Source organism: Ranitomeya variabilis, chromosome 2 (genome assembly GCF_051348905.1).
Source record: "Ranitomeya variabilis isolate aRanVar5 chromosome 2, aRanVar5.hap1, whole genome shotgun sequence".
Taxonomy (NCBI): Eukaryota; Metazoa; Chordata; class Amphibia; order Anura; family Dendrobatidae; genus Ranitomeya; species Ranitomeya variabilis.
Window position 1 is genome coordinate 1038552156 of NC_135233.1, and position 19312 is coordinate 1038571467.

At 45.0% G+C, this 19312-nt stretch overlaps 1 protein-coding gene across 4 annotated transcripts in view; it reads right to left on the bottom strand.

The window, feature by feature from the left end:
• Window positions 1-19312, bottom strand: part of ADAM17 (ADAM metallopeptidase domain 17) — a 211211-nt gene that overhangs the window by 177368 nt on the left and 14531 nt on the right. For 2 of the 4 annotated variants that reach the window (XM_077291408.1, XM_077291409.1), the window contains exon 2: window positions 15015-15364. In XM_077291408.1, the coding sequence (XP_077147523.1) occupies window positions 15015-15147 (133 nt within the window). In that variant the 5' untranslated portion in view covers window positions 15148-15364. Of the gene's footprint in view, window positions 1-15014; window positions 15365-18386; window positions 18660-19312 lie in introns of those variants that run through there. The other 2 variants (XM_077291410.1, XM_077291407.1) reach the window with 2 other exon arrangements.

Genomic DNA, 19312 nt, shown 5'->3' on the forward strand with positions numbered 1-19312 from the left:
TTTGAACATGGAGGATTATAAAACAGGAGCATCGGGATATAAACCACAGACATTCTGCAGCAAGTTCTCCTGAAACGTCAAGTACAGTTCTCCATAGAACTTTATGAGCACCAACCGTCATCTCCTATCTCAGCAATGGGAAAGTTTGCATTAACTGAAGACAGATTTTACATGTGAATTGAGAATTTTGAGAACGAATGACCAGTCCTGAAGGAGAAAGAAGCAGATTTCTCGGATAAGACATATTTCAAAGTTTCTTAGTTTCAAGTCTACTATTGATTTATGGAGAAAACAAAACAAAAATGATGGTTACTCTTTAAATATTGTATCATGTAGTGAAGATCATGGTTCCCTATAAATACCAGTCTGCATTTGGGCTTCTCGGAGGAACACATAACCTATGCGCACCCCTCAATTGCGTTGCATGGTATAGAGTTGGATGGGGGCCCAAAGGACACACCACCGGGATCCCACCACGAGATACAAGCCGATGGTGTTAGCTCCCGCTCTCGCAGTGATCAGGGGATCACTAGACGGTCTACATTTCGAGTGGGGCACATGCAGCTATGGTGGTAGAGTTACAGGACGTGATGTTCACACCCTGGATGAGAACAATTTCACGCGGTGACTACACGCCAAATCCGGTGACGGCAACACAATATATAAATGGAGACTATTCCTTCTTTAATGCGTTGCCAGCGCTTCCTCTGTGTATCAATCACATCAGCCTCCGCAGGACGTCTGCCAAGATTTCCTTTCAGGCGGCCACTTGAGCACTCGTGCCTTCTGTCAGTGGGAAGAGGTTAACGTTTCCTGCACTAAGAATTATGGCTCCCGCTAGTACCACCAAAATGCCTGTAAGAAAGCGATCCCCTCACCTTGTTAAATATACGGAGCACTAGCTCTCCCGGCGGGCTCGTTATTTCCCGCACTTCATCTTAACCACAATATGCGGTAAACAATAAATCCTTCTCGAAAAATGGAATAATAAAAATACACAGTAAGTATTCTTCCTGGTGATACTCCCCCTATAGGGCCAGGGCTGCTCCTCAAAAGAACAAAAATGAACTACTAGAAGGGGCACGTTCTGTAAAAATGTAAAATAAAATGTAGGAAAAGCCATAAAATTGAAAATAAGAAAAACTGGTTTTGGTTTTCATTACCTAATTTTTGCCATGTAGTGCCCGAAGGTCCATCTTTGAAGCCCCCATGACAAAAACGAATAGCCTCTGCTAACCTTTGTGTAGCCTCATTATAGGGACACAGAATGAATGTAAATCATCCCCACCTTTATGCTTGGATTTGTATTAATAAATGGTTGAGGATTTTGATTTGTACAAATTTTTCGACCAGAGCGTACGAGCAAAGTGGATGAGATTTGTACCAAATCTCATCGACATGATGTATAAAAATTTGGAATGACCTGCGGTGAAGACTAAATCCTCTGTGCCCCACAGATTTTCACACTTTGTAATGCAGAGAGTGAAATCAGTGTCACATTTCTCTAGACAGCAGATGGACAAAAGTACTGGGACTTCTACATATCACACCTACAGGAGCTTGTATGACCTCCCGTTCTACATCCATAGCCATCCATGGAGTTCAACTCTCTTCTGGGAAGAATTTCTGCAAGATTTTGGAATGGTCTGAGCAAATTTTGGCCCATTCAGCCAAAAGAGCATTTGCGAGGTCAGATACTGATATTCGTGGAGGTCAGGATAAAACCTCAGCTCTATTTCACTCCAAAGGTGCTGGATGGGGTTGAGGTCCGGGCCCTGAGCGGCCGATCATCTTCTTCCCAACAATCTCCCCCAAACAAGTCTTTATGGACTGTGCGCTGGGGGAACAGAAAAGGCCTTATGTAATCTGTTCCCACTAAGTTGGACGCTACAATTATCCAAAACATCTTGTTATGCTGTAGCATTACGATTCTCTTTCACTGGAACTCAAGGGTCTTTAGGTCAAACCTCAATAAACAGCCTCATACACCAACCTTCACAGCTGGCAGACAGGTAACGTTCTCCTGGCATTCACCAAACCCAGACTCCATCAGACACCAAATAGAAAAGTGTGATCCGTCACTGCACAGAACATGGTTCCTCTGCTCCAGAGGCCAGTGGTGGTGACTTTACAGGTGACGGGGGAAGGTTTCGGAGGGAAGAAACATCATGCAATGACTTGTTACACCAATGGCTCCGATTACAGGACCACGCTGGTATCAGCTCTTTACCACCAGCTGCTCTATCACAGATTAATAAAGACAGACGGCATGGTGGGGGGCCGGATGTCATACCCGGAGGTCATACACAGGGAAACCAGATGTCATGCACCGGGAGGCCAGGGGCCGGATATCATACAAAGGGAAACCTGGTGACATACACCAGGGGGCCGCATGTCATACACAGGGAAACCAGATGACACATACCAGGGGGCCGGATGTCATACACAGGGAAACCAGATGACATACACCGGGAGGTCGGATGTCATACACCGGGAGGCCGGATGTCATACACCGGGAGGCCGGATGTCATACACCGGGAGGCCGGGGGCCGGATATCATACACAGGGAGCCCGGGGGCTGGATGTCATACACAGGGAGCCCGGGGGCTGGATGTCATACACAGGGAGCCCGGATGTCATACACAGGGAGCCCGGATGTCATACACAGGGAGCCCGGATGTCATACACAGGGAGCCAGGGGCCGGATGTCATACACCGAAAGGGAAGGATGCTATAAACCAGGAGGCCAGAGGCTTGAAAGAAAAAACTGAATCCAATTATTAAAATATCTAATACCTTTAGCCATACTCTGAACATCTCATGTGGACGCACACTTAGGGTACAGAACCGCATTAATCTCTGCGGCTGCATTGGTGGATGTAGGACACCGCCTGGAATCAGTGTCTTCAATCAAGATCCACTCTTCACTGCCATTAAGAATCACTTATTGAGATGTACCCACTTTATGGTTCCTTATGTTCGTACCATATGTTTCTGAGCAGAGTGATATCCCAGCAGGAATTAAATGAAGCTCCTCACAACATGTCAGTACAGAGACCGTAATGGTGAGATTAATAGAAGGTTATGATTATGCTGCTTATTTCTGACTTGTAGATTTATATCTGCAGCATGTAAACTCTTTCAGCAGCGTTTTTTTCACCCATTGACTTCAATGAAGTCAGTCATAAATGCTATAAAAACGCAGGTTTAAAAATTGATTGCGGATTTGCTGCATTTTTGCCCCAAAAAATGCAGAAGTGTTAATAATAATAATCTTAATTTATATAGCGCCAACATATTCCACAGCACTTTACAGTTTAACAGTTCATACACAACAGTCAGAAGTAACAACGTTAAAGATAATACAATAATTAAAGCAAAGTAAGACGACCCTGCTCGTGAGAGCTTACAATCTACAATGAGGTGGGGGAGACAAAGTATAGGTGTGTATTTACAATGATGGTCCAGCCATCTTCAGGGGGTGGGGGATAGATAAAGGCTGCATGAGCTGGTCACTAGCCAGTATTTGGGGTGATGTTGGGTGCGATGGAGTTTGATGGAAGATTATTCTCAGATAGTGAATGGACCACGCACACTTAGGGTAAGTTCACACAGGGGCGTTTTTGCTGCTTTTTTTCTGCAGCAAAACCTGATCTTCTTGGCAGGAAAGAAGCTGCGCCAAAAACTCAGGTTTAGGTGCGTTTTTTTTCCTCCTTGTCCATGCTAATGTCCTTGAATTTTCAGCAGCAAAAACACAGCAAATAATGATACCTGCATTTTCTCAACACCCATTCAAGTCAATGGGTGAAAAATGCTGAGAAAGCGCAGCAAAAACGCTAAAAGAAGTGACATGCTCTATGTCCAAAAAACGCAGCAAAGCACAAAATACTGATCACACAAAAAACCATACTGTGTGCATGAGATTTCTAAAATCTCATAGGCTTTGCTGGTACTGTAAAAAGCAGCTGAAAATCAGCATAAAAAAAAAAAAAACACAGCAAAAACGCCCTGTGTGACCTTACCCTCACACCTAAAAGGACTTTGATTAGGGAACATGATAGGCCACTCTGAACAATTGTGTTTTGAGGGAGCGCCTAAAGCTGTGCAAGTTGTGGATGGTCCTAATTTCTTGGGACAGAACATTCCAGGGGATTGGTGCAGCACGGGAGAAGTCTTGGAGTCGGGAGTGGGAGGTACGGATTAGTGCAGAGGTTAGTCGAAAGTCGCTTGCAGAGCGTAAAGAGTGGGTTGGCCGATACACAGAAATGAGGAGATGTAGGGGGTGCCGCACTGTGGGGAGCTTTATGGGTGAGAACAAGCAGTTTGAATGAATGGGCAGCCAGTGCAATGACTCGCACAGAGCGGACGCGTCCGAGTAACGATTAACCAGGTGAACGACCCTGGCTGCTGCATTAAGGATGGAGTGGAAAGTTGAGTGAGGGGGAGGCCAATTAATAGAGCGTTACAGTAGTCCAGGCGGGAGTGGATCAAGGCGACAGTGAGGGGTTTCGTTGTTTCCATGGTGAGAAACGGGCGGATTCTAGAGATGTTCTTTACACTGTGTTCCAAATTATTATGCAAATTGGATTTAAGTGTCAGAAAGATTTGATTGTTTTGTTTTTCAAATAAACTCGTGGATGGTATTGTGTCCCAGGGCTCAATGGATCACTGAAATCAATCTTAAACACATGTGATAATTGACTTTCCAGGTGATTCTAATTAAAGGAAAACTACTTAAAAATGATGTTCCACATTATTAAGCAGGTCACAGTTTTCAAGTAACATGGGAAAGAAAAAGGATCTCTCTGCTGCTGAAAAGCATCAAATAGTGCAATGCCTTGGTGAAGGGATCAAAACATTAGAAATTTCCCAAAAACTTAAGGGTGATCATTGTACTGTTAAGAGATTTGTGGCTGTATCTGAGCACAGATGTGTTTGTGCTGATAAAGGCATAATGAGAAAGATTTCTGCCAGGCAAGTTAATCGGATTAAGAGACCAGCTGCTAAAAAGCCATTACAAAGCAGCAAACAGATATTTGAAGCTGCTGGTGCCTCTGGAGTCCCTCAAACCTCAAGGTGTAGACTCCTTCAAAGGCTTGCTGTGGTTCATAAACCTACTATTCGGCCACCCTTAAACAGTGTTCACAAGCAGAAATGGTTGCATTGGGCCCACACATACATGAAGACTAATTTCCAAACAGTCTTGTTTACTGATGAGTGTCGAGCAACCCTGGATGGTCCAGATGTATGGAGTAGTGGATGGTTGGTGGATGGCCACCATGTCCCAACAAGGCTGCAACATCAGCAACGAGGTGGAGGAGTCATGTTTTGGGCCGGAATCATGGAGAAACAGCTGTTAGGGCCCTTTAAGGTTCCTGAAGGAGTGAAAATGACCTCTGCAAAGTATATAGAGTTTCTGACTGACAACTTTCCTCCATGGTATAAAAAGCGGAAATGTGCCTTCAGGAGCAAAATCATCTTCATGCTGACAATGCCCCATCTCATGCTGTAAAGAAAACCTCTGAGTCATTGGCTGCTATGGGCATAAAAGGAGATAAACTCATGGTGTGGCCACCATCTTCCCCTGACCTCAACCCTATAGAGAACCTTTGGAGTATCATCAAGCAAAAGATCTATGAGGGTGGGAGGCAGTTCACATCAAAACAGCAGCTCTGGGAGGCTATTCTGACTTCATGCAAAGAAATACAAGCAGAAACTCTCCAAAAACTCACAAGTTCAATGGATGCAAGAATTGTGAAGGTGACATCCATGAAGGGTCCTATGTTAACATGTAACTTGGCCTATTAGGATGTTTGGAGTTAAATAGCTTTTTTGTTCAGTGAATGTGACCTCCTAATGCCGCAAATTCCACAAATGAGCATTTTCAGTTCTTTAAAACAAATCAAATGTTTAGAAATTCTACTGTGCCTAATAATTTGGAACAGTGCATTTTAAGTTTTTATTCATTTTGGAGATTATACTGTTATCATTGGGAGGTTTATTCACTAAAATTCGATGTATACTCTAACGGGTGATTACTTTTCTTAGACTGACTGTCATTTGCACCGACCATTTAGGAAAATCCGATAAAAATGTTATTTGCATAATAATTTGGAACATAGTGTAGGTGTAAGCGGCAAGAGATTGTATATGGGATGTGAAGGATAGATTGATGTCAAACATAACACCCAGACAGCGCGCTTGCTGCTGGGGTGTTATTATGGTGCCACCCACGGGAGGTTAGTAGATGGCGGGAGCAGAAGAAGTTCAGTTTTGGAGAGGTTGAGTTTCAGACAGAGAGCGGACATGATGTTGGAGACTGCGGACAGACAGTCAGTGGCGTTCTGTAGTACAGCAGGGGTAAGGTCAGGGGACTATAGTATGTATAGTTGTGTGTCATCGGCATAAAGATGGTACTGAAAGCCAAATCTGCTGATGGTCTGTCCAATTGGGGCCGTGTAGAGGGAGAAGAGAAGGGGGCAAAGGACTGAGCCCTGAGGTACCCCGACAGTGAGAGGAAGAGGAGATGAAGTGGAGCCAGCGAACAGAACACTGAAGGAGCGGTTATAAAGGTAGGAGGAGAACCAGGAGAGAGCAGTGTCCTTTACGCCTAGTGACTGGAGAATAGGGAGTAGGCTACGTTAGGCTATGTGCGCACGTTGAGTATTTGCTTGCAGAAATTTCTGCAAGGTTTCTGCATCTCTTGGCAGGAAAAACGCTGGGGCAAAAAAGCGATGCGGTTTTTGCATGCGTTTTTGTACAGCAATAAAGGCTTTTTTGAGCTAAATAAAGATATTTAAAAAAAAAAAAGTTTGGTGATGTAATTTATTGGTTCAACACCACCTTTTTCATGCTGATGCAGTGGCATCAGGGTAAAGGGATTAGGGCTTGGGGGTCAGCAGCTGTCATTGACACCAAGCCCTAGGTTTAGTAATGAAAAGGTGTCAGCCCGACACCCTCATTACTAAGCCGATAAGTAAACACAAACACACACACATTGTCACTAGCCTATTTGGAGAATTAACAGAATGAACATACATAGGCTGTAACCAAAGAGCAACTGTTAGGGTACTGTCACACAGTGCAATTTTGATCGCTACGACGGTACGATTCGTGACGTTCTAGCGATATCGTTACGATATCGCAGTGTCTGACACGCTACTGCGATCAGGGACCCTGCTGAGAATCGTACGTCGTAGCAGATCGTTTGGAACTTTCTTTCGTCGCTTGATCACCCGCTGACATCGCTGGATCGTTGTGTGTGACAGCGATCCAGCGATGTGTTCGCTTGTAACCAGGGTAAACATCGGGTTACTAAGCGCGGCCCTGCGCTTAGTAACCCGATGTTTACCCTGGTTACCCGGGGACTTCGGCATCGCTCCAGCGCCGTGATTGCAAAGTGTGACCGCAGTCTACGATGCTGGAGCGATAATCATACGGATCGTGCCATCGTAGCGATGAAAATGGCACTGTGTGACAGTACCCTTAATTTTAAAGAAAAAAAATTGAGCGGGCTCACTCATAATTTTAATAACCAGCAGAGGGAAAGCCGAGGGCTGATGTTAACCCCTTCATGACCCAGCCTATTTTGACCTTAATGACCTGGCCGTTTTTTGCAAATCTGACCAGTGTCCCTTTATGAGGTAATAACTCAGGAACGCTTCAACGGATCCTAGAAGTTCTGAGACGGTTTTTTCGTGACATATTGGGCTTCATGTTAGTGGTAAATTTAGGTCGATAATTTTTGCGTTTATTTGTGAAAAAAATTGAAATTTGGCGAAAATTTTGAAAATTTCGCAATTTTCAAATTTTGAATTTTTATTCTGTTAAAAGAGTTATGTGACACAAAATAGTTAATAAAAAACATTTCCCACATGTCTACTTTACATCAGCACAATTTTGGAAACATTTTTTTTGCTAGGAAGTTATAAGGGTTAAAATTTGACCAGCGATTTCTCATTTTTACAATGAAATTTACAAAACCATTTTTTTTTTAGGGACCACCTCACATTTGAAGTCAGTTTGAGGGGTCTATATGGCTGAAAATACCGAAAAGTGACATTAATCTAAAAACTGCACCCCTCAAGGTGCTCAAAACCACATTCAAAAAGTTTATTAACCCTTCAGGTGCTTCACAGCAGCAGAAGCAACATGGAAGGAAAAAATGAACACAACTTTTTAGTCACGAAAAAGATCTTCTAGCAACAATTTTTTTATTTTCCCAAGGGTAAAAGATAAACTGGACCCCAAAAGCTATTGTACAAGTTTTCCTGAGTACGCCGATACCCCATATGGGGGGGGGGGACCACTGTTTGGGCGCACGACAGGGCTCGAAAGGGGAGGAGCGCCATTTGACTTTTTGAATGAAAAATTAGCTCCAATCGTTAGCGGACACCATGTCGCGTTTGGAGAGCCCCTATGTGCCTAAACATTGGAGCTCCCCCACATGTGACCCCATTTTGGAAACTAGATCTCCCATGGAACTAATCTAGATGTGCGGTGACCACTTTAAACCCCCAAGTGCTTCACAGAAGTTCATAAGGCAGAGCAGTGAAAATAAAAAATCATTTTTCTTTCCTCAAAAATTATTTTTTAGTCCTCAATTTTTTATTTTCACAAGAGTAACAGGAGAAATTGGACCCCAAAAGTTGTTGTTCAGTTTGTCCTGAGTACGCTGATACCCCATATGTGGGAGGAACCACTGTTTGGGCACACGTCGGGGCTCGGAAGGGAAGTAGTGAGGTTTTGGAATGCAGACTTTGATGGAATGGTCTGCGGGCATCATGTTACGTTTGCAGAGCCCCTGATGTGCCTACACAGTAGGAACCCCCCACAAGTGACCCCATTTTGGAAACTAGACCCCCCAAGGAACTTATCTAGATGTATGGTGAGCACTTTGAACCCCCAAGTGCTTCACAGAAGTTTATAACGCAGAGCCGTGAAAATAAAAAATAATTTTTCTTTCCTCAAAAATTATGTTTTAGCAAGCAATTTTTTATTTTCGCAAGGGTAACAGGAGAAATTGGACACCGATAATTGTTGCCCAGTTTGTCCTGAGTATGCTGGTACCCCATATGTGGGGGTAAACCACTGTTTGGGCGCACGTCAGGGCTCGGAAGGGAGGGAGCACCATTTGACTTTTTCAACGCAAGATTGGCTGGAATCAATGGTGGCGCCATGTTGCCTTTGGAGACCCCTGATGTGCCTAAACAGTGGAAACCCCTCAATTCTAACTCCAACACTAACCCCAACACACCCCTAACCCTAATCCCAACACACTCCTAACCACAACCCTAACCCCGACACACCCCTAATCCCAACCCTAATCCTAACCCTAATCCCAACCCTCACCACAACCCTAATCCCAACCCTCACCACAACCCTAACCCCAACACACCCCTAACCCTAACCACAAGCCTAATTTTATTCCTATTTCCAACCCTAGCTCCAATTCCAACCCTAAGTCTATGTGCCCACGTTGCGAATTCGTGTGAGATTTTTCCACACCATTTTTGAAAAATCCGCAGGTAAAATACACTGCGTTTTACCGTGGATTTCCAGCGTTTTTTGTGCAGATTTCACCTGCGGATTCCTATTGAGGAACAGGTGTAAAACGCTGCGGAATCCACACAAAGAATTGACATGCTGCGGAAGATACAAAGCAGCGTTTCCGCGCTGTATTTTCCGCACCATGGGCACAGCGGATTTGGTTTTCCATAGGTTTACATGGTACTGTAAACCTGATGGAAAACTGCTACGAATCCGCAGTGGCCAATCCGCCACGGATCCGCAGCCAAATCCACACTGTGTGCACATAGCCTAATTCTAACCCTAACCCTAGCCCTAACCCTAACCCTAGTTCTAACCCTAACCCTAGTGGAAAAATAAAAGTAAATATATTTTCTTTATTTTATTATTGTGCCTACCTATGGGGGTGATAAAGGAGGGGGTTCATTTACTATTTTTTTATTTTGATCACTGTGATAAAACCTATCACATTGATCAAAATGTACCTGGAACGAATCTGCCGGCCGGCATTTTGGAAGATGGCGGCGCCCATGGAGCGGACGGACGGACTCCGGGAGGCTCGGTAAGTATGAGGGGGAGGGGGGGAAATCGGAGCAGGGGGGGGAACGGAGCACAGGGGGGGGATCGGAGCACGGGGTGAGCGGACAGTAGGACGGGAGAGCGGACAGGCGGACGGAGGGGAGCAGAGCACAGGATGAAGGACTGGGGAGGCGATCGGTGGCGGGGGGGGGGGGAGATCAGGGTTTCCAGCCATGGCCGATGATATTGCAGCATCGACCGTGGCTGGATTGTAATATTTCACCAGTTTTCATAGGAGAAATATTACAAATCGCTCTGATTGGCTGTTTCACAGCCAATCAGAGCGATTGTAGCCACGGGGGGGGTGAAGCCACCCCCCCTGGGCTGAAGTACCACTCCCCCTGTCCCTGCGGATCGGGTAAAATTGGAGTTAACCCTTTTACCCGATCTGCAGGGACGCGATCCCTCCATGATGCCACATAGGCGTCACAGGTCGGATTGGGACCGACTTTCATGACGCCTACGTGGCGTCACAGATCGGGAAGGGGTTAATATTCTGGGAAGAAGCCAATAGCCATAAACATTCCCAGGCTATTAATATCAGCTCACAGCTGTTTGCTTAGCCTTTACTGGCTAGTTTACAGTGGAACCCCAGAAAAAAACGGACATAAAATCTAACCAGCAAAGGCTAGGCAGACAGCTGTAGGCTGATATTAATAGCCTAGGAAGGGGCCATGGATATTGGCCCTCTCCCAAACTAAAAACATCAGCTCTCAGCCGCCCCAAAAAAGGCGTATCTATGAGATGCGCCAAATCTGGCGCTTAGCCTCGCTCTTTCCACTTTCTTTTGTAGCGGTGGCAAGTGGGATTCATATTTGTGGGATTGATGTCACCTTTGTACTGTCAGGTGACATCAAGCCCACAGATCAGTAATGGAGAGGCGTCTATAAGACAACTGTCCATTAGTAACCCCATAGTGATATTGTATAAAAAAAAACACACACCCAGAATAAAGTCCTTTATTTGAAATGATGACACAGACTCCTTTAATAAATCTTAATTAAACTATACTCACCGAATGCCTAATCCACAGAAGCCAACGTCACCTGCAACAAAAATAAGATAAAAATCCACAATATTCCTCACCTGTCCGCAGCTAAAATAATCCATAATGTCCCACGACGATCCTGATGACTTTGAGAGCAGTCACTGATGTGACTGCTCTCAAAGACAGCCGGCGATACACTGACAGGTAATCGCTCCCGCAGTGTATAGCACTGAGCTGCCATGAGAAAGTTCTCACGCAGCGGTGCTGTAAGTGAGAGCACCAGAGCTGATCAGCTTATGAACTCCGGTGAACTCCTTCACGGCAGCTCAGTGATACACTGTGGGAGCGATTACCTCCTATCAGTGTATCGCCGGCGGCCGGGTAGAGCAGTCACATCTCCTGATGTGACTGTTCTATACATGAGATTGCCATGGGACACTCGGGATTATGTGGACTACGGCGGACAGGTGAGTATATGGTAGTTTATTATTTTTTCTAGAAGACGAGGGCATTGGGGAGTTGGTGTTAAGGTGAGTATAATGGGTTTTTTATTTTTATTTGAATATGTATGTAATTATTTTACTTTTTTTTTTTAAACTGTGAGCACAGGCGCAGGCAGATGAGACTACGTCTCCCATCAGTGGCACCTGCTGTCACTTACCAGTGACAGCAGACGTAGCCCAATGGGAGCAGTAGTCTCATCAGTCCACGCCTGCTGACCTGCGGTATCCTTTTTACCGCATGTCATCGCTGTGGGTCACAGTCACAGCTGCGGGGTCATGCTGACATCTGACAGCATAACCCCGCAGCACTCTGACCGACGGTCTTACTGGCAGCAGCGTTACCAGGGGTCACAGTCACAGCTGCTGGGTCATGCGGACATCTGACAGCATAACCCGGTGGCGCTCTGACCGACAGACGTACCGGCAGTAGCGTTACGGCCAATAAGAACATCCACGCCGGTGTTTCACACAGATGACAGCGTGGGAAACACCATAGGAAGTACGTGAAAATGCAATAAAATACTCAGCAAATCTGCAAACATTTTTACACCCGTGTTTTTGCTGCGGATTTGACTGACTCAATTGAAGTCAATGGGTGAAAAACGCTGCAGAAACGCAGAAAGAATTGACATGCTGCAGAAAATAAATGTACTGCAAATACTCAAAGGAAAGTCACTGATCATGTGCACAGCACTTCAGGATTGCCATTGAATTAGCAGCAGGCATAAGGATTCCATAGCGTTTCTGGCCCATTTCCGTAGGGGAAAACTGCTGTGAAAACGCATCAAAAATGCACCGTGTGCACACTGCCTTATTGGTTTTCGTGCTCCTTAACATCTTGATGCTGAAATATCAGGATTGGAAAACCAGAAATTACCTGTCTTAAAAGACTTCGCACTGCATTAAAGAGTTATCAGCACTCACTGATCGCCAAACACTGTGCTCAGCTAAGTCCGGATGTCCCTCAGAGAGTGACCAGAGCGGTTGTGCCCAGGCTCGACCGCCAAACCATTGACACAGATGGGATAGTTGGGACCAGTCATCAATTTTCATCTATCCAATGGTTAAAGATTAAATTTACCTTCAAAGGATCCAGAATTAAAGGGGTTGTTTCCTCAAGAATCCATCCCTTCCAAAATCGTGCGGCTGCTGGAATCTCCTGGCAAACTACTGACGGTCTTACATGGCAGCCTTTCGTGTGAACAGCAATCCAGATCACCCCCATGTCTGGCTTATATAAAGGCAGAACAATACCCTACTGTACAGAACAGTCACCATTACTGTACGGCCGGGGGAAATGAGTGTAAAATCAGGAAAATGGTGTTGAAACACACAAGTGATAAAATTATGAAATCCTGTAATTACCAAGGACGTGTGAAATTAATAACTTAGTGTTAAAATTTAACTAATATATCAAAGGGGATGTCCAGAATTATAAAAAGGGGCAAATAGCAAAAAAAAAACAAAAAAAAAAAAAAACACACACCCTTCTCGCCTGATCAATCCCCTCCGTGCCGGACTGTTTACTTCCTTGCAGAGAGGATATGTCGTACATTCCAGTGATTGCTGCAGCCAATCACTGACCTTACTGATGAGGTCAGCATGTAGAGCACATGACGGCTGATACCAGTGATTGGCTGTGAGGGTCACATGGCTGTATGACAGGTCATTGCTACAGCCAATCACTGACCTTACTGATGATGTCAGCATCACCACATGACTGCTGATACCAGTGATTGGCTGTGAGGGTCACATGGCTGTATGACAGGTCATTGCTGCAGACAAGTAAGCCGGGGCCCCTGTCGGGGACATTGGACCATCAGAAGTAGAGTTACGGGGGATTGAACGGGTGAATATTGTTTGTGGGTTTTGTTTGTTTCTTTAAAATCACATTTCCCAGACAATTCTTCCATAGTGAACCTTCATCTTCAGCATTTCCATTGACAAGGTATATAAAATACAAAGTAAAATTCCTTATATCCATAATGTGATAATACAAAAGACAAGTAGATGCGGAATTGAAATAGTAAGTGAAATTTTACATAAACAATATATGGGTAGGTACCCAAGGAAAAATATGTGCCATACAAAAAAAATCAATTTGTATGAACAATTTTTTTTATTTTGCCGAACCCATGCCAAATATCTACAGGACAATGCAAATCCCATTTATGAGCACCAGCACAGACATATATATTTATATTTAATGCGTACTGTTAAATGACCGCCAAAGGGGCAATATGCCTGCAAGTCCACGGTTTTGACCCTGAAATAAGCACTCGGAGTTCCCGATAATCGTGCAGTGTAAATGGACCTTTTATGTTTTTCAAATTCTCTGCTTGCTGTTCTTTGATAAGGAACAATTTTATTCACACCTGTAGGCTGTATACCAGAACAAAACAAATACTATCCTGGCCAATTAGTCTCCTTACACCAGCTCCATTACAATAAACATTACCCCTAAACCTCCGTCACAGGCTTCTCACCCAGCACCAACCAGTACACTGCACTGATGAGGGGCAAGAACCCCGACAGCTGCCTGCAGACAGAATATGGCACCCATAGTCACGTGGCAGGGCTAATTAAAGGGATGGACATGGTATTACCAGGAAGTCACCTTCAATAAGAGTCACTAGAGACAGCTTTGTTTGTCTTGAAGGAAAGAATTTGCATATTATCTTCCCAGAGAGCACTGCCTGGCCTATAGGGCTAACTATGTAAGCTGGTGTCCTACAACCCTAAAACTAATAGGTCAGACAGCTGGCAAATGTCCAGACGGGATATGCTGATAGCAATCAACAGCAGCAGCACATCCTTCTCCTATGCAGATATTTGCTCCATTGTTTTAGTGCAGTAGCAACCGGTTTATAACTGGCATCCTCCGCTAATAGATGATCCCACAAGATATCCTTTCATGATGACTTCAGACATCCGTGAAACACGGTCCCTGTATGGACCACCGCGGGTCTCCTGTCCTTAAAGGGAACCTGTCACCTGAATTTGGCGGCACCAGTTTTGGGTCATATGGGCGGGGTTTTCGGGTGTTTGATTCACCCTTTCCTTACCCGCTGGATGCATGCTGGCCGCAATATTGGATTGAAGTTAATTCTCTGTCCTCCGGAGTACACGCCTGCGCAAGGCAATATTGCGGCCAGCGGGTAAGGAAAGGGTGAATCAAACACCCGAAAACCCCGCCCATATGACCCAAAACTGGTCCTGCCAAATTCAGGTGACAGGTTCCCTTTAACTTAAGGCTTATGAGAGTGTTGAGATCAGGCAGGAGACCGGCAGCCGGTCCATACACGGGGCGTATTTTACATACTTCTGAATTCTTACATTTTAGCGGCACGGTTGTGTGACATATAAAACGCTCACACATATAAATTATACAGGACACACTACCCCGCAGCTCTTACCGTGTTGTCCCGAGCTATCCTGCTCATGCCTCACAGGGATCCGTTCACCATTTGTTGGTTCTGGTGATAAGACGACCATTGAGGACAGTAGCAAAAATAAATTGATGCAACCGTAAGACTTGATGGACTCCATCTTGTTTCTTCGCTTCCTTTCCTTGTTTCCGAGATTCTGTGTACCAATTGTCAAAACTCCACACGGTCACTGCCCCCGAGGACCATCCACCATCCACAAGTGTCGGGCGATAATCCACATGACAAGTGTAACGTTGTGGAAATACTGTAAAATGCTTCATTCACATCTCAGGTGATGGTAAAAAAGGCAACGTGACCACCATTGTTATAGCACCGGTCTGGAAAGAGGAAAAACAAGGAACAGTGAGGACAAAGGAAAGTCACTGGTATCACGTAGATGTGCCGTTAGTATAGCACTGGATCAGAGGTCCGGGACCCTCACCAACTCTCAGATGAAGGTGACCCATCTCCTTACAAACATTCTTCCCTGTACACTGACTGACCCAAAATCTCCCGCTAAGTCCTCCACACATGTGTCCTCAATAATGAGAGGAGATAAGCCGAAGAGTCAGACATCTGCTACTGAGGAAGAGTAAGGACCCCCACACACACGGTGAGATGACTGGCAGTCAGCAGGTTTAGCCAAAATTCACGAGTGTGGAGACCTTTATAGGAGTCCCCAGGATTTTTATATTGATGTTTGCTAAAGGACAAGAGTATCAGATTAGCGGGGGTCCTATACCAAGTGCCCCCGACTTATCAGCTGTTTCCAGCACCGGCAGTGCCTGTGGATAGACGGAACGGAGTTGGAGCGGTTCCTTTTAGGCAGGACGTTCTCAGATATTTTGGCTCCTAGTGGAATAAATAGGAACTGATTTGCCGTTTTTGGCAACAGATGTGGGGCTGTGGAGTCGGAGTCATGGAGTCGGAGCCCATTTTGGTGGAGTCAGTGTCATGGAAATTGAGGAATCGGGAGGTTTGTCTTACCGACTCCACAGCCCTGTCAACAAGGAACCGAGCTGTGCTGTCCTGACTCCGTCCACTGTCTATATCCAGGCTGTAAATAGCTGATCAGTGGGGGTACCGGGTATAGGAGACCCCCATCAATCTGGAATTAATGTCCTATTTCAAGGCTAAGTCATCAGTATCATAAGCCTGGGCAACGTCTTTAAGCTCAGCATGCATCTCCGAGGTCGCACCTCCTCTGATCCTAATGTCACGGCATGTGCCCGGGAAGCCTGCCCGACCCGCAGGCAGCAGGAATCAGACACTGCTGCGGTTCACAGAACACACACTCATACATTGGAGGGCCCTCCGGGAAATATGCGCCTTGGATGACTAGCCTGCAGCCAGTCCCTGACAGCCTGTCCTCCCCCTCTCCAATCCCCAGGACTGACAGGTCTCTCCATAGCTGGTTCACCAAAGTAAGTTCTCTCTGCTGCATGAGGTACAGACGGCAAAAATCTACTGCCAGGTCCCTTACAGAATGTTAACCTGCGCATCTTTTTTTTTTTTATTATTATTATTATTATTATTATTGCTGCTTCAACATATAAAAAAAAACTAAAAAAAAAAAGTTTAAAATAGGAAGCAACTCTCCAAATAGTCTCGACTAAAAACACCTTACCGTTTTATATCCACAGCTCCTATGCAAAACTATGAGTCTACACGATTAGAATAGAAACAATGACTGCGGCCATGTGTTATTTCCCTCCATCCGCCCCCTTTCTGCTACGTAATACTTTTTTTGGGGTGGATTTTGGGTGTTGATTACCCCCCTCCCTGCAAATCCACAGCAAATTACATGTTGATGGGGTTAAAAAAAAAAAAAAAAAAAAGGGTCATTGTCCACATGTAATGGAAAAATTTGGGAGCGGAAAAAGGGCTTGCTGCAAATTTTTTAAATCCACGGAGTCATTATTATATGGTGGAAATGCTGTGGATTCACACAGTGGATTTTACCCTTTCAATATTTGGGGTGAAATCCGCAGTAAATGCACCGGCAATAAATGGAGAAATTGCTGCAGAATCACGATGAATTTGTGACATTAGGGGTAAAATGTTCCATTTCTGCTAATCATGGCCTAACCCTAAGAATATACCCCCTTAAAGGGGTTGTCCCCTATGTTACTGCAGACTTGAGACACCTTGCATCGTACACACTGTCAGGATTCTCTAGTGTCGGCGGCAGGAGCGGGCAGTCACGTGACCCACAAGTATGTGATTTGCATATTCCCAGCCACATTCCGACTAGACGTGTGCAGCCTCGCTCAGTTCACTTGTATTGAGGCTGTGTGCACGTCTAGTTAGCATGTGACCGCATGGATGCACATCACATATTTGCAATCCCGGCACCAGAAATCCTGACAGTGCGCCCTGCGCTCCCTGTATGGATTCACAAGTCTTGGCAGTCACATAGAGTAGCTGTAGACTTGTACCCCAATGCCGGACAATCCCTTTAAGGGTATGTGGACACGCTGAAAATTTGAAGCAGATTTTTGGCACCAAGTATTGTCAGGAAAAGCGCAGCATAAAATATGCGTTTTTTTTCCCATTCTTTAAAATGAGTGAAAAACTCTGCAAACTGCTGAAAGAATCAACATTCTAAGATAAGAGACTACTTCAAATCTGCAAGGAAAAAAAATGATTTCAGAAATCTCATTCATTTTTTTGATCCTGGGGGGGGTGTTTACCCATGAAAACCACGAGGGGGAAAAACGCAGCGTGTGAACAAACCTCCAAGGGTCATCCGGCTCCACACTATAAATGGGGTCAGTGACTCATGTCTGCCCCCTGGTGTGAGCGCCAGGTATCGCGCACCTGTCCTGTTCAAAATTAAAGGGGTAGTCCGGGCCGCTGCCTTTTGCTTCGGGTATTTGAGGGAGACCAGACTTTATCTTGGGTTGCATATCAACAAGTTACTATATCTTGGGGTGAACTTATCTTGAGCTTGGAGGAACCGCTTGTTCCTGTTTGCTGTCAGTGAATAGAAACGTTCATTACTAACACGTACATAGGAGATGTGGGATTTTATCAGCATTTTCTGTGGATTTTGATGGTTCTGCTGATAAACACTGCGCCACTCCAAGGCTGCGCCCCCCTAATAGGCGACAGTCACGTGACACTTCCATTGACTTCTATAGGAAGCAAGAATGGCACAAATGTCGCATCCTGAGACATTACACTCGGCCATTACAACCCCTTAAAGAGTCCAAAGCAAAACATTAGGAGGAAATGAGGCTTTTTACCAGGAAAGAGGAAGGGAAGGGAAAGACACACAGTACTGGGTGCTTTACGGTATAGAGAGGCGCCATAAGACAAGACAGAGCAGTGATTAAAAAACTCTCATACGTTACGTACCTGCTCGTCGTGAATTCGGAAGTGCCCGCACAGCGGCGAACGCAGCGCACGGATACACACAATTCTCGGTAACGAATGAGGGACATTCAATGCAACAAGTCTCTTCCTACACACAGGGCCGGAACTTCTTACTTATTCCACAGGATATCCTTGCGCTCATGTGAATTACACTTCGGTGCATGTGATCAGTCTGCCGTAAGCTAAGTGATAGGCGTACGTAGTTTACGTAAAGGAGCTCTGGTAGCACTTCTGGTTTCTGGAGAGTTATGCTGTGACTCATGCTCTGCCATTGCGCATGTGCGAAGCGCTGCAGCTGGTCACACAGTTCTTATAGTACGTTTTTTAAGTAAATCTGCTACAAAATTACCCTAAAAAAAACACTTTGGGCTATGGGTACACATGGTTTTTTGAGGAGTTATGGAAGGGAAACTGAGCGCAAACTCTACAAATCTCAAAACTCCTCAACTTTGGAATTTTCGTTGAGTTTCTGCTCCGAAAGCCTCGTTTTTGTGGCATTTTTTTGCGTTTTTGTGGCATTTTTTTCCTGCAGAGTTTTTCCCACAAAACCTGACGATTTTCCTGATGCCAGCGGAGTAAACGAGAATCCTGAGGTCTCATCCTTGCAGATTTGGTCCAGCTTTAAATCTTCAGGATGTCGATTCTCCTCCTAGCATTTTTGCTGCAGATTTCACTCATACTAATAATAAGTAGGTGAAAATCAGCACCAAAAATGCATGTACCCCTTCACGCCGCAGCCATTTTCGGTTTTCGTTTTTCGCTCCCCTCCTTCCCAGAGCCATAACTTTTTTATTTTTCCAGCAATATGGCCATGCGAGGGCTTGTTTTTTGCGGGACAAGTTGTACTTTAGAAAGCCACCATTGTTTCTAATATATCGTGTACTAGAAAATGGGAAAAAAATTCCAAG